A 15,713-nucleotide genomic window follows, 5' to 3' on the forward strand; every position below is an offset into this window, starting at 1 on the left:
TAACAAGAGCATAGATAAACCTGTTTAAGATCTCTGCACCTGTATCAAGAATGTATTCCAAAGCCATTTTAAATAAAACCATCCATGCATCCACAAGCGTGAAGGCTAATTTATTTTATACATAGGAAATGTGACGTTAAAGGTTGACACAGGTCAAATTACATTTAACCTCCTATGTAAGAAAACTGAGTGGAAATGGTTTGCAAATAAGCTGGTGAAAGAGAGATCAGTCAAGTTGACCATTAAATGTGGTTTAGCACCACAAATAAAGAAGCTGGAACAGAGAATCTTATTTAAATTATTGATTATTCATCATGTTTCTGTCGTCCATCTGGGCTGCCCCCTGATTAACATTTTTTTTGACTCAGTTTCTTTCCCCTAACTTCTGCCTCCGGTTGTTCCAGCTCGTCCACAGCCCACCAGCCGCCCAGTTGTCCCTCAGAAGGATGTTCAGGCCCGTCATGTGCTGCTCTCCTGGGAGCCAGGAAGTGACGGGCTGTCCCCAGTGCGTTACTACACCGTGCAGCAGAAAGAGCTGCCTGAGAAAAACTGGACGGTGCACTCCGCCTCTGTCAACCACGAGGCCACATCGTACAAAGTGTCCAGGTAGAGTTTGATTCTCAGATGAAAGCTTCTGAGTAAAGTCTTTCACTGAATTTTGGTTTTCTGTCGTGTTTTCATGGAAAATATTGTAAAAGTGAAATGTCACTTTATCATCTAATGATCTGCTAATCTTATTTTAGTGTTTTTTCAGTTTTAATCAAATCCTGTTACACTGTGAAAACAGTGTAAATTAAACTGAAAATTGAAAAAAAATGAAGTTGTTTTTGTTGTTTCAATTTGGCTTAATTTTAGGCTATGTGGTTAGTTTCTCAGACAGTTATTTCTGAGCTACATGTGGTGCATTTCTTTTACTAATATTGAGGAACTTAATGTTACTTCTCTTTTTCAGGCTAAAACCTTTTACTTCTTACCAGTTCAGAGTAAAAGCTACTAATGACATTGGGGACAGTGAGTACAGTGAGGAGAGTGAAGCTATCACAACTCTACAGGATGGTAAAGTTCTATATTATATTTTATTTATTTTGGGAATGTTAAAAGTATAAAGTTTTGTCTTTAAATATTTAGTAGGTTGAGGTGAAGGTGGAAAAGAGTAAACATCCATCAGTCATCTCTAAATTTCATAAATGTTTCCTTCTAAGGCACATCCCATAGTTTTTGCAACTTATTCTTCTCAACTTTAAGTTTTTTGCTCAAATAAGTATGTCTGAAATTGAGAAATAATAAAAAAAAGGATTAAAGTAAACTAGATAAGTTCAAAAGTCAGTTAAAAATTGAGGAAGAATGATGATTTGTTTGGATTGTCAAATTCATGATACAAGGTCCACCCAGCACCAAAGTAGTGACCTCAACGTCTCCTGCTCAAATGTGAGTTCTGACAATAAAGATTTATATAGCGATTTTTCCCATGAGATGGTGAAAATGAGAATAAATGAAATTTGAGAGCCATTGCTAGGTGACCTAACAAACTGACAACCTTCCAGAAGAGCTAATCCGTGATTGAAAAAGACAGATAAATGTATTTTTTATGGTCATTTTGGTGTGCTTAGATTTACATTAATCAGCATTTGAAAACAGCATTTCACTTTCAATCCAATGACAAAAGCAGACATTTTTAAAGTGTCAAATAATGTTTCATAGCTCACTTTATATGATTTTTAGGGATAGTTTTTTAAGTCTTTGTCATATACCAAAAAATACATTCTTGAGGAACAGGAAATAAGTAAGTGCTTATAAATGGCCTCCTTTTAAATAAATTAGAAAAGTAGAACACGAGTCAGAAAATATTGAGTGAGTCCTCTTTCAGTTTTAGCTGCTCAATGTTTGCATGAATTAGTCCTTTGTCATGATGTGGACCCTGCTAGCAATAGCAGAGATTGATTAAGCGTGCTCCATCTGTGATTCCTCAAGACACGGGAGCTGTCGTTAAATCTCTGCTAAACAAAAGCCAGCCATGTTGTGCTGCAGCCAGCTGAAGAAATGTATCGCTCCTGATCTTTTCTCACTACTATTTGTAACTCAGCGGTCAATGCTTCTCCTGTGTGTTGGCTCCTGTGTGTGTTTACTCTCCCTGAATGCCTCAGCTCGTGGACAGATTTAGCTGGCTGAATAGTGCGCATTTTCAAGTCAATTTAGCTAATCTATCTCGCTTTTATTGCCTCAGTGCCAGACGAAGCACCAACAATCCTCTCTGTCACGCCGCACACAACTACGTCTGTGCTGATCCGCTGGCAGGTAAGAGCAGACGGCAGAACGGATTTTTTCCCCCTTGTTTTACTGACTGCAGAATCAATTAAAGTCTGAGAAAGTTACCTCTAATAAGAGGCCATGAGAGTCCAAACCCTGTACTTACAGAATACAGACTTTGTCAGTAAGACGCTGCACTCTGTAATATAAAAACACCCCTCCCGTTGCACTCATACCTGAATTAACAGCTCATAAAGAGGAAAACAGGAGGCACGTAGAGACAGTTTTACTTTTATGAACACTTGTAGAGTTTATGAGGATAGAAAGTTGCTTGTTTTTCTCTCTTCCTTTCCCTCTGGGCCTGTTGACTCATGTTCAGCCAAGGGGGGTTTCTCTACATCACTTAACATGTGGAAAAGCACTCTGTCTTAGAGGCAAAGATTTTTCCATCTTTCTTTTCTCTAAAAAAGCCTCTTAGTAATGTCTATTTAGAAACAACTCATATGACGATTAGGTAACATTTCACAGTAAAATCAGATGTCTATGCCGGGTTTTTTTGTTTTTTTTCCCCCAACTTCTCATTTTTCTCCCCTTAGCCACCTGCTGAGGAGAAGATCAATGGAATCTTACTGGGATTTCGGATTCGCTACCGTGAACTGCTTTATGACCGTCTCCGCAATTACATTCACACAGTCAACAGTTTATCCTCATGGGCTGAGCTAAACGGTGAGGAGAAACATTTATTAACAGAGTATGCAGTAGCACAGATTGATTAATGTAAGTTTCTAAAGGTCCCCACATACTCGGGTGTACTTTACGCCATCTGTACTCTACTCAATACGAATGCGCTTCGGTCATGTCCGGGCAAAGGTGAATTTTTATGGCCGTGTAATTGGTGTCGGGAAACAGTGTTCACATCCAACTGTTTTGTTGGATGTGAACAACTGTTTTGTTGGATGTGACCAACAAAACATCCAACACCGCACTAAGGTTGAGAATCGACGCAAACAGTTGCAAGGATGCGCAGTAGCTAGGCTGCCACTCTGTGCCACACTAACAGGTGTGCAGTGACAGCCCTCGTAGAGAAGAAGCGGGAGTAGGTGCCCAACTAGCTCATCAATTTTTCTAGCATCCATGTGGATTGTGGGAAATGAAGGAATTTGTCACAAGAAATGTAGGAAATCGGAAGGTTTGATTAGGAAAACTCGACCGTCCACAGGTAATGTGCGTGCAGTCTGCACAGATCACAGAACACGCACAGTACGCCCGAGTATTTAGGAGCTTTTAATTCCTGCTTTGCAGAAATTTGCTCCTCTACAACTCTCTTGAAGTCCAGCCTCAGCATTTAAAAAAGACCAAGATCTGGACTTCGTCCCAGCAATTGCAGGATGTTGATTCTTTTATGCAAAACAAGAATAACCAATAACACCTCCACAAACACATTTGACAGTTGATACGAGGTGTTTGTGGTTGTTTGTGTTTGGTTTCCATCAAACATGGTCTTGTGCGTTATGTATGAAACATCTTTACTTTGGTCTCATTAACAAAGGACATTGTTCCAGAGTTCTTGTGGTTCATTCAGATTTAACTTTTCAAACCTGAGCTTTGCTGGCATATTGGTGATAGAGAAAATATCTTCTTGCTAAGCAAACTATTGTCCTCCTTGTATGGGCTGACTGTGGCTCAATGAAGAAAGTAGTCATCTTGTAATTTTAAGGTTGTGAATTCAATTCCACACCCTAAGAGCAACTGTACACTTGTAAATAAAATGCTTAAGGGTTGCCTTATAACCATTCCTATATTGGTGGGCAGTAACACTTACCGCATTTTTCAGACTATACTTTTTTCCCACGGCTTGTAGCCCGGTGGGGCTTTTCTGTGGATTTTTCTTCAACCACCAGGGGGCTCTTTAGCAGGAAGTGAATCATTGGAAGTCAAAATTGGTAATCAAAGAAGAAAATGCTGATTTCAAAGAGGGGTATATAAAGCTATAAGCAAGTTGGATAATATAAGCAGGTGTGTATGTGTGGGGGTATGTTTAAGCAGGAGTTAATGGAGGGAAAAGGTAGAAAGTGAAAGTTTATAGACCATCTCGAACCACACTCCATACTGGTAAGTGGCGGTAATGCTACTGTAAGTTTGTTGCCAACCGCCAATAAATACCAAGAAGAAGAAGAAGAAAATGCTGATTTTCATTTAGAACAAGCACATGCTAGCAGAAGGCACTACGGAGAAATGTTCTTAAACTCATACCCACTCATCATGGAAACATGATGTTCATATGATGCCACTTTTAAGTTGAAGGCTATCAATCTGGCAGTACAGATCGATAGCCATTTCAGGTAAGCTCGCCGTGAACGAATCCATGGTTTGGCGTTGGAGATGCAGGGCTGCGTTCTTAATAGCATATTTATTAAGGACACAGCCCTCTGCTGCGTCCTTGTGGAAAACCGAGAGTGGCGGAGATATCAGCGGCTTATAGCCCTATGTACGTTTCCAGTTGTGTTTTTTGGGGGGGGTTCAACTTTGTGGATGCAGTTTACAGTGAGGTGCGCTCTATAGTCCGGAAAATACGATACTTCCCTAATGTGAATGTTTGCTTTATACCTTAGTGCTGTCTTAACCCTCATTCTACACCTTTATGTTAAAAAGTGTCAAACCTTATCAAGTGCATTTGTTTAATAATATTAAATCTTTAAGCAAATGTGTACTTTTTTTTTTGTTTTGTTTTTTTACACACAGTCATTCCATTTTACTTTCTTTATTTCAAACATTCATTAATGATGTGGTAAAACATGGTTTAATAAAAAAAAAAATTACCTACAAAAAAAGTTAATGTTATTATACGCTGATACTGAAACCGTAGAATTAAAGTACGCATTGCATGATATTTTCTTTTAAAAGACCCTCTGTCTTGCATTTTATAAAGAAGGATTATGAATCAGCAGGAGAGAGAAATTCTAAATACAGATTAGTTCAAAGAAAGGTGCGCTTTCCACACTTTACTCCAGTAACGCGTAATTATAAAACTCTGTCTTGGCTGATTATTCCTATGTCAGCAGCACCATTATTTCCATTAGAGGAAAACTGTCACACAGACCCATTCTGTTGCCAACATATCCCCAACGGTCTTGACACTTCACAGCAAAACATTTCATCTTGTGATCAGTGGTTATCAGCCACAGGCTATTATTAGGTTTACTCAGGAGCCACTCTGTTTCCACCACTCTGTGCAGCATGGCCTGTAATTTGACTCTTGTTGAGTCATTCCCAGGCTAATTTACAGCCATGATCTCTGGGACTGTTTAGGGTGGGTTGTATGAAAACAGTACTGCTCCAATCAACAGGGAAAGTGCTGGACTTTGAACTGTGATGCCTGTTCCTCTTGATAAGCCCAATGTTTTTTTGTTTTTTTTTATTATTTGTTTTTTTTAATTGCCTCTGTTTTGTTTTTTTTCTCAGCCCCCTACACTATCCGGAATCTAAGTGATCCAACTCTCATTCAGTACGAGCTGGACAGTAAGTTTCTGTATCACACAAACATCACCATAAAAACAGAATCACACACAGATGAAATTTGCAAATAAATACAATTCAAAATCTTATTTTCTATTGAATTTTTATTATGGTTCCAGTAACCATAATAAAAAATGTGTTAATTTAATTAAAAATAAATTAACACATTTGGCTGGTGATAGCTGCAATGCCTTCATACAAATGCTTTTTATCAGGGAAGAAAGTGAATCTGTACTCAAATATTCGCACTGCTTCACTCTCTCCACCTTTTGCTACGTTACAGAACTATTTTATAGAATAGAATAGAATAGAAGTACTTTATTCATCCCAGCAGGGAAATTACTTTGCAGTTACAGCATAGAGACAAGACACAATAACAACTACCAATGAGTAGTAGTTGTAGATAAAATAAAAATAAAATATAAAATGCTGTTAATATAAGAAACAACTTAAGAGCAGTCCTTGCAAGGATTCAAAAAATGCAGAGATGTATATGTAAATATATGTACAGCAAGTGTGCCACAGTGCAGTTGTTCAAAATCGGACTGATTAGTGCAGAACAATGATTTAGCTTTTATTGTACAGTGAGATGGCATGTGGCAGGAAGGATTTCCTGTATCTGTCCCTATGACAGCAGAGCTGGAGCAGTCTATGTGAGAAGGTGCTCCGCTGTCTGTCCACTATGTGGTGGAGAGGGTGCTGTTTATTGTCCATAATAGACAGAACCTTAAATAAATGAAAAAGAAATTCGCTGATTTTTAGCTAATTGTTTGGCCAGTTGTCAGTGAATGTGCAATCAGACCGTCCTGTTAAAAGGAGAAATGGCTACCCATACTGCTCAAACTAATGTTTGTTACCTCCTAACCTTACATGTGAAATTGTTTCCTTTTGCTGCAGAGCTAAGTAAACACAAGCGCTATGAGATACGCATGAGTGTGTACAACGCTGTGGGCGAGGGGCCAAGCAGCCCACCCCAGGAGGTATTTGTTGGAGAGGCAGGTATGTGTGTTTCTTTGGTTACTTTTGTGAGCTGCAGATTAGTATGATATTGTACAAACCCTTTTGATGTGTCAGTAGAATATTTAGGGTGCATTTGAGTATTGGAATGCATGTACTTGAAGCTGCAACACATTTTATATGAGAAATAAATGTACATTTCAAGAAAATGGCAAAAGATGGAGATAATTTGGGCAACCTTTCACACATTTTGTCATTTTACAAGCACAGACCTCAATAAATACTATTAAAACATTTTACTAAGAGACTTTGTTCTTGATTCCTGTTTGTATATCTGCATGTCAGTACAACTGTCACTTGTAGCTGTTTAACTGTTTTTTTTGTTTTTTTGTTTTTTTTGTGACAGTTCCCACAGCCCCACCGCAGAATGTTGCCATCCAGTCAGCAACAGCTACTCAATTAGACATTACATGGGACCCTCCACCATTGAATGCACAGAATGGTGATATCCAGGGCTATAAGGTCAGATTCCCATCCTGTCAAGTGCTAAATGTTTTACTGGTCCACTTATGTATGTTATGCTTTACATAATGATGCATTAAAGAAAAATCATTAGATTTTCACTCGTATGTATTATAGATCCATTAAGACATTTGCTGGTTGCCACAATCACCCAAATGGTATGCTTGATCAACTGGCCAGAAACTCAAAATTTCAATCTTTTTTGTGATCATTAATTTCACTATTTCTAACAAAATGGTTGCGACAATCACATCCTTTGTTGTGGAAGTTGTGACTGAAAGTTTGCTATTTTTACAATCAGGAAGGCTCTTCAAAATTCAGTCTAAGGAAGCACTGTCTATGTAATAAGCTATTGAAAAGAAAACTAGGTTTCTATGGAGCTATACAAGCTGCATCTAATTAGGGAGCTAGACTTGAAAATATGACGGGAAGGCAAAATGTAGAACATTAAATGTGGTTTTATGGTCACTCTTCCTTTTTAAATAGGTCATTAAATAAGCTGTTCTTATTAACAGAACATTTTGAAATTTGCTTGTGGAGGCCTATAAAATGTTGGAAATTTATTTTACTTTTCTTTCATTAATAGTTTTTTTTCTGACAGAAACAGCTGTAAATACAGTATATAACATTTAAGTACATTTGCGATATTCCTTCTAGATTTACTTTTGGGAGTTCCAGCGTAAGAATGAGACAGAGCGATTGCGGACCCTTTTCATGCCAGAGAGAGGGGTGAAACTAAAGAACCTGACTGGCTACACCACATACATGATCAGTGTGGCCCCCTTCAACGCTGCTGGTGACGGACCCCGCAGTCCTCCGACTAGGGGACGTACTCAGCAAGCCGGTAAGTCTAGTTATCAGTGTTAATGAGCCCAAGGATAAGTATGATCAGGACAGAGCAAATATATCTCTTTTGGAAAGACTGTGAAAGGAGCTGGAGAGAAATGTTGATAGGATGACATTACTATAATAGATAAATTAGAACGCTTGTATGGATGTGTTTATTCAATAGTCTTTGTTCTGTACTGTTGTTGGTTTGAAGAGCCCTCAGAGTTCCCTCAAAGCAGAATCAGCCGTGAGGCAAGAATGTGAAATGACAATGATGCTAATCGCCACTGTCAGCGTGTCAAACAGTGTTAGCAGAGCCACATGCTGAGCATAAGTTTCAAATCAGCTGACCCATTCTGTAAAAACTATCTCAGGTTTGGAGGTTGTATGAAAGTAGCTTTACAGGTATTGTGTCTACAACCTCACCATCCCTTTTCTTTCAGTTTTTTATTTTTTTCATTTTCATCTTATTCAGACTCAGGGGACTTTCTGGTTGTACCCCAATCAAAAACGCATCCAAATAATCTTAAGCTCCCCAGCTTCAAGGGAGCTGTTTTGATTTAACCCTGCTACCATGTGTCAGACTGAAAAGTAAATACCAAAAAGCAAAAGAAGTCGTTTAAAGTTCTGCTTTTCGCTTGTGCAGGAGAAAAGCTGGAAGGTGTGAAGGACAGAACATTGGGAAGACAACAATCCCAACCTTTTAGAAAGTGCATCTTCTAAGAGCGTCAGCTCCTGTTTGACAAATTTAGGACAAATACGGAGACTTGCAAAAGTTTGCTTACCCCTTGAACATTGTCTAACTTTTTAATGTTAGACTTAATATTATGATAAGAGCTATCTGAGTTCAATTGCAAATTAAATTTTTTTGATTTTGGATTGTAAAAATAGCATGTTATTTTACTTTTTTTTTCCATCTAGTTAAATATTATGCAGTACTTTGTTGCTGGCCTGTTACATAAAATTCCAATGAAACGTACAATGACATAGCAGAAACGATCAAGGGCCTATATAAGCCCTTGATCGTAGACTGCCACAAGCTCAGCCCACCTTAATGGGGTCTGGAGGATTACTGTGACCTGGGTCAGATGGTTTTTGTGTGTGAGCCAGAGCCTTCCAACTTGCTTTTATTTTTTAACAAAACTGTGGACCTGACCCAATCAGTGCTGTTCAGTTTGTGTACAAGGACGGCGACTCTCTTGAAAACCATTAACTTGAAATTGTACAGAAGCGGCACACATAGTTTTACAGCAGTTCCTCTCGAACATCAGTGACAAAATCCAGCCATTGAATTGTTTAAAGCTGCAGATCAGTTTACTGATTTGCTACGTTATCACTGCACTTCGGCAAATACGCAGAGTGGTGTTGGTATCAACCTATGGTTGAAACCAACTTTAAGCAATCCCAGTAATCTCCTTTCAGAACCTATGAGACCAAATAAAGTGTTTTCCATTATGAAATTAAGATTGCAGTAGTTCTTGTCAATATTTTCCACTTTGAAACAGAGCATTTAAAATATGCATGCCTACTGTGTCTTCATTTATATTATCAATTTTCATAATTTTTTTATACTTTGCTCTGAGCCATATATTAAGCTTTAGTGAAACGTATCAATTTCAAAATTTGACAAAAAAATTGACAAAGAAAGCAGAGCACACAAGCAGATCAGACTTCTCGTCATTACCCCATTTGATCAAAACTTTCTGGTTCCTCTCCGAGAGTCACAAAACTCAACCGAGCAGAGGCAGACTTTGATCATGACTCACATTTCTTCTCCTTTCTTTGTTCCATCACAGTCTTTATACTAAAGGAAAGACCAGGAATGAAAACAATTTATCTTCAATGGCTCCAACATTTACATTTACATTTGAAAGATTTACTCAATAATCACTGTTTTTATGGAACCTCAGAAATGCGTTTGCACAAATTCCTAGCATAGTGACTTTTTCCATATTTGTTCTGTACACCTTCCAGCTCCAAGTGTGCCGAGTTTCATTCACTTCAGTGAGCTGACCACCACCTCAGTCAATGTGTCCTGGGGTGACCCCACATTCCCTAATGGCATCATTGAAGGCTACCGACTGGTTTATGAGCCATTAACATCTGTGGATGGTAATCTCTTACTCTTACTGATTTTAACTGAATCACCGTTGACTTGCATTTTGGATTTTTGTACGGAATGTATTGGTATCCCTGACTGCGGGTGGAACATTTTGTAGTTGTCTCACTCAAGCCATCGCACATTACTGCAGCTGTTTATGAATTAACTGCTTTCATTCCAAATAATGTGCAAGACTTTATGCATAAATTGCCACTGAAAACTTCATAATCGTACGTGTGTGTGTTCGTTTGGCTGTGCTGAGTGTTCTCCCCCATTACCTCGCTTGTGGAAGACCATCTCTAAATGTGGTCTGTTTGTCCAGACTCCTCAGTGGCCTGTGCCGACTGTCTTCACTCCCCCTCCCCCCCAGGCGTCAGTAAGACAGTTACGGTGGACGTGAAGGGCACTGGCCCCCTCTGGTTGAAACTCAGAGACTTGGCTGACGGCGTCACATACAACTTCCGCATCCGGGCCAAGACGTTTATCTATGGGCCAGAGGTGGAGGCCAACATCACCACTGGGCCAGGCGAAGGTAGTTGTCACTGATTTTGTTTTGGAATTAAAGAGAATTTAGTTATCTTGAAGTGAGAGTGTGTGGAGTAGTTGTGAGCCATAATGATGATGGTCTGATGTGTGGTTACTGATATTAAGGCAGAACAAAAGCAAAACAGTGCATTATCTAAATCCATTATCTACAGATATGAAGTGTTCTAGGCAGAATAAAGGGCCTGCATGAATCCCTGAGAAACAGTATTTTGGTCTTCAGAGACTTGAGACTTCATTTTGACCTGGGGGAAAAAAATCCTCTGAAATGCATTTGGTTGGAAAACTGTCTGCAGTTTGTTGCCATTATACCTCTTTCAATTATTTATGAGATGGTTGTTGACTTTGTAACTATTTGTTTTACAATCAGATGATGTCCATGTTGCTGTTCATCCTGCTGCTTATCAGTATGAGTTCTGCCACTCTGAGCTACAGTTCTTCATCTGCATGAGTTATGCAGACATGAGAGTCTAAAGTAGCAACTGTTGGATGGATACATTGAGCAGCCTTTGTGGAGGAAACTACATGCTGCAACATAGAGTGAAAAAAGTAGCTTAGTAAAAAATTTAAATCAAATGGAAAAAAAAAATATATATATAATGTTTCAAACTTCTTTAAAAAAATAACAATTTGAAGGCATTTAAGATTTACAAAATTTTCTTTTGAGATGACCCAGCACTGGGTTGAATTGAATTTTTTTTTAGATAGCTAATGGCTCTTTATAGCTACTCCAGATGACTTCTTTTAAAAATAAAAACAGATGTTTTACCTTCTTAACTTTGTCGTTCTTTTTTTAGGAGCCCCAGGGCCACCCGGAGAGCCTTTTATAACACGTTATGGTTCAGGCCTGACCATTCACTGGACAGTCGGAGACCCAGGACGTGCTCCTATAACACGCTATGTCATCGAGGCCAGACCTTCAGGTGGGGCTTTTCAGACCAGATCCATGCTGAATCACAAAACTGCTAAACCAGACATTTTCACCTTTTATCCACCTTTTATCCTTTTGGAAAACAGAGAAAGCTTTTGTTTCTTCCAACCTATTAAAAACACACAGAGCCTGTTGCTTTATGTTTTGCAGCTGCATCTAATTTTTTTTCTATTTGGTTCGTCAAACCACTGTCAGCATTGGTTTGACGTGAGTCATGCAAGAAAAATGACAACAACGTGCCTACCAAAAGTATTCATTTCTCTGTAACTTAAAGTTACTATGAAGTCAGACTATCACAAGTTAAAAATGCTTTCATGTATAAATTCCCTCTCATACTATTTCTGTGTTATGGATAATGTATAATTATTGAATGGATAATTATTAGGAAGATTATTCTAGCTTCTTGTATATGGAGACTGTTTTTTTCAGTCTTCATTCATATCTCTAAACAATAGGCAAGGGTCAGAATAGGATGGGAATATATTAGTCTTAAAAAAATATCCCACATGTTGTACTCGCAAATTAGTGAATCCAACCTTATATTAGCACCTGTGATACCGAGCAATCAGAAAGTCATGTGAAAAGTCAATATTTGCTGCCTCCGAGTCTACGCCCTTGATATTTTAATGCGTTATTGATTCGGTCAGTGCATCTGGAAGAATTGGCATCCTGTTTCAACTGTGACTGACAGATCCGTGCCATTTGATGGATGTTTGGTGTCTCACAAGAAAGAATGTGGACGAAACAGTGTTAGAGTTGAGGGAATGGTTAAGTGTGATACATTGAGTGTGAATATCCAGGCCGCATTCAAAGCAACTCAAAAGCCTTGCTGATTCCAGCGCTGGATATCTGCAAAGTCCACCAGCTTCTTTGCGTCTTGTTTATGTTTGGGTATCCCGTTAAAAGCGTCACAGTTTACATCGATATTTACAAGCAGTGACACGTAATGAACAATGTCTGGCAAGTTGACCATGGCGAGCCGCTCCATTTTAAAGACGGCTGTGCCGCTGTTTGTGTTGCTGATTTGGTCGCTGTAAATTTTTACGAGAGCTGTAAAATTGATGGATTGTGTAATATTTGAAGGAATTATCAATTAGCTCTGAGAGCTGCAAGCCAGCCAGAAGCTTTATATCAAAAATAAACAAACAACATGTTGTCAGTTATGCTGTTACAGGCTTTAAAAGATTTGGTGATTAAATAAATGTTTCTGTCTGTTTTTTTTGGGGGGGGGGTGTTATTTCTTTTTGTTAAAGTAAACTTTTATTTCTCTTGTAGATGAGGGTTTGTGGGATATTATAATCAAGGATATCCCGAAGGATGCAACATCACACACGTTCAACATGGATATACTTAAACAAGGCGTCAGCTATGACTTTCGGATAATCGCAGTGAACGATTATGGCTACGGCTCTCCAAGCCTACCGTCTCCCTCTATATCTGGTGAGTTTTTTTATTTTATTTTTTATGTTAGTTAATATAACAGAATGAAGTGAATTAAATTACATTTCAAACTTAATTAAAATTCCCTGAGGTCTCTCAGACTTCACAGGAACACGCCGCGTACGTTCCTAACAAGCGTGAATTCCAATTTTCCACTCTTCTTTCAGCTCAGAAAGTGGCCCCGTTTTACGAGGAATGGTGGTTCCTCGTCGTCGTGGCGCTGGTGGGGCTCATCTTCATCCTGCTGCTAGTTTTCATCCTCATCATTAGAGGACAGAGCAAAAAATATGCAAAGAAGTCCGAATCGGGTGAGCGCATATAAATTTACCAATCATCTGTGATAAAAACATTTTGCTTCATAGGACTTGATTTTATTTAATTCTTTTTCTTGGAAAGTTGTACCCCTTATTAAAGTGATCTACAACTATGAAACATCTTTAGAAAGAACTCCCAGTTTGAGAAATTTAACATCACAGGACATTTAAAATCTCTCGAAATATTATTCATAAGACAAATATGACGTCAGAATGGAAAAGCTGTGTGTGGAAAACTAAGTACACCCTTGCTGCCTCTTAAGCTCTGATGGCCAAGACATCAAATAAATATTACAAGTCAAATACGTTGATTTATTTATAGTAAGCACATTTGATCGCCATCGATTACCACAGCTACTTGATTTGAAGCGTACAAGTGTTTAAGATGAAGCTAAGAAGGAAAGACATTCACAATAACCTTTAAGAAGCAACTGCTGGCACTCATCAATCTGGAAAGGCTTATAACTATTTCCATCACAGAGTAAGGTTATTCATAAGATAGTTTTAAATTTAGGATGGGAGTCATAGACTTAAAATGTTTTCCTTCCATTTGTTACATTTTCACAACAACGGCCATGTTATTCTAAGAGAGATTGTCTCTAAGGAACAAGAGACTGTACAAGGTGTAGCAAGTTAAATGATAAAGTCACATTACATCATCACGCTAGCATTAGAAACTGAACTAGTTTGGTTTGTTAGGAATTGTTGTCATGAGAAAGTTTCTCTGTCTAAAACCAGCATGGCAACAGAATCTAAATGTGGAAAGTTGCAGCTGAATGAATCATGACATTTCTGGAACAATATCTTTAGGTGTGATTAAAATAGAGATATTTGGTTAAAATGCACGAACGAAATGAATCATGTACGCACAAACACCTCATAACAGCTGCCAGGCTTGGTGATTAAGGTTGATGATTTGGGTTTGCACCCAAGGCCTACCTTGATCTCATCTATGTACCAAAGTATTGTGTCGTGAAATGTCAGGCCACTGACAATGTGGGTGAGCAACATCACAGTCATCCCAAAACCCAACAGCAAATCTACAACAGAATGTCTGGTGGGGGGGTCCAAAGAATATGAGTCCTATCAACACTGCTTTGGCAAACTGATGCATTGATGATGAGATCTTTTTTTTCTCTCAAAGTTCCATAATAATGTAAAAGACTGATGAAGTCAGGCAGAAAATGACTACTGAGAGTTTGTTCTGCTAATTAATAATATTAATAACATTGTTTTTTGTAACATTTCAGGCTAAGTTTAATAAATACTAATAAAGATTGGATTATGTTTGCTTGCTCTGATGTTTAAAACTTTAGAAGGTGTACTTTCATTTTTTTCCCTTGGCTGTATATTCATTTTAAACTTATCTGACCATAGTCTAATAGTTGTGGTTCTGGGGTAAAAAAATAGAGGTGGAGGAAAACTGGAATGGCGGCGGTGGTGGTGGGGTGAGGAGCGGGTTATTTGTCCATTCAGAGCAGCTCTGACATCAGTTGGTATTTCCCCTAAGCTCAGCAGTTTTTCAGGGGCCTTTTTGGCTGCCAGGCGGGGGAGGGGAGGGGTCCCTGCGGGTCACTGCCCATCTTTCTATCTGACAGAAAAAAGAAAAAAAATACAAGATGTTCATTTTCACTCCAGCACAAAGACACTCTCAAAGCCTCTGTCTAGAATCTGGCTGGGCTATGTTGGACCTACCAAGTGCATTTTTCTTTTTCACCGTGTTTGCATAGCCACCACTTGACCTTAAGTAGCCTCCACCAGACATGAGGGTCCTGGCTTTGTTGGGACACTGAGAAAGTGTTTTTAACCTAACAAATGGGAAGCAGTATTTGCATAAAACATTTATCTACCACTAAAATGTGGAAACTTGTAGTTTATCGCATTGGAAGTTGTGCAGTTCTGGGAAGCAGTCTAAGAAAATAGGTATGTGTTTGCTAATTTTTTTTTCCACTATGTTTACACAAAAAGCTAAAAATTGTATTTTTCAAAACCTTATCTCCCATCCTAACCAGGCTACAAGCTTACCTTAAACGACTCATATTTAACAGAATTCCTAGAGATGTTTTAGGAGGCAGTTTTGTCTGCCTTCTAGCTGAGAGTTAGATGTGAAAATTGATCCCACTCGTGTAGCTGTTTGTTTGCTACAAGGTTACAGGCGGAAAGAGGTTAAACCAGCGCAGTAAAGCTGGAAACGGGGAGAAAGAGAGAGAGCAGTGGTTTCTTTCTTCAGTTCCCTCTAGAAGTTGAATGAACAATAATCAAGATTTTTTTTTTCTGTATTGATTATTAGCTGCTACTTATGGAATAAAAGTGA

General features: G+C 38.6%; 1 protein-coding gene across 6 annotated transcripts in view; it reads left to right on the forward strand.

Annotated features, from left to right (window-relative positions):
• Positions 1-15,713, forward strand: part of sdk2b (sidekick cell adhesion molecule 2b) — a 316,443-nt gene that overhangs the window by 282,144 nt on the left and 18,586 nt on the right. For 4 of the 6 annotated variants that reach the window (XM_032574400.1, XM_032574403.1, XM_032574401.1 and 1 more), the window contains exons 30-42: positions 405-606; positions 953-1,056; positions 2,225-2,295; positions 2,844-2,973; positions 5,710-5,766; positions 6,661-6,762; positions 7,127-7,242; positions 7,900-8,086; positions 10,045-10,182; positions 10,494-10,703; positions 11,512-11,637; positions 12,921-13,085; positions 13,253-13,393. In XM_032574400.1, the coding sequence (XP_032430291.1) occupies positions 405-606; positions 953-1,056; positions 2,225-2,295; positions 2,844-2,973; positions 5,710-5,766; positions 6,661-6,762; positions 7,127-7,242; positions 7,900-8,086; positions 10,045-10,182; positions 10,494-10,703; positions 11,512-11,637; positions 12,921-13,085; positions 13,253-13,393 (1,749 nt within the window). The remainder of the gene's footprint in view (positions 1-404; positions 607-952; positions 1,057-2,224; positions 2,296-2,843; positions 2,974-5,709; positions 5,767-6,660; positions 6,763-7,126; positions 7,243-7,899; positions 8,087-10,044; positions 10,183-10,493; positions 10,704-11,511; positions 11,638-12,920; positions 13,086-13,252; positions 13,394-15,713) is intronic. The other 2 variants (XM_032574402.1, XM_032574405.1) reach the window with 1 other exon arrangement.

This window comes from Xiphophorus hellerii, chromosome 10 (genome assembly GCF_003331165.1).
Source record: "Xiphophorus hellerii strain 12219 chromosome 10, Xiphophorus_hellerii-4.1, whole genome shotgun sequence".
NCBI classification, from domain to species: domain Eukaryota; kingdom Metazoa; phylum Chordata; class Actinopteri; order Cyprinodontiformes; family Poeciliidae; genus Xiphophorus; species Xiphophorus hellerii.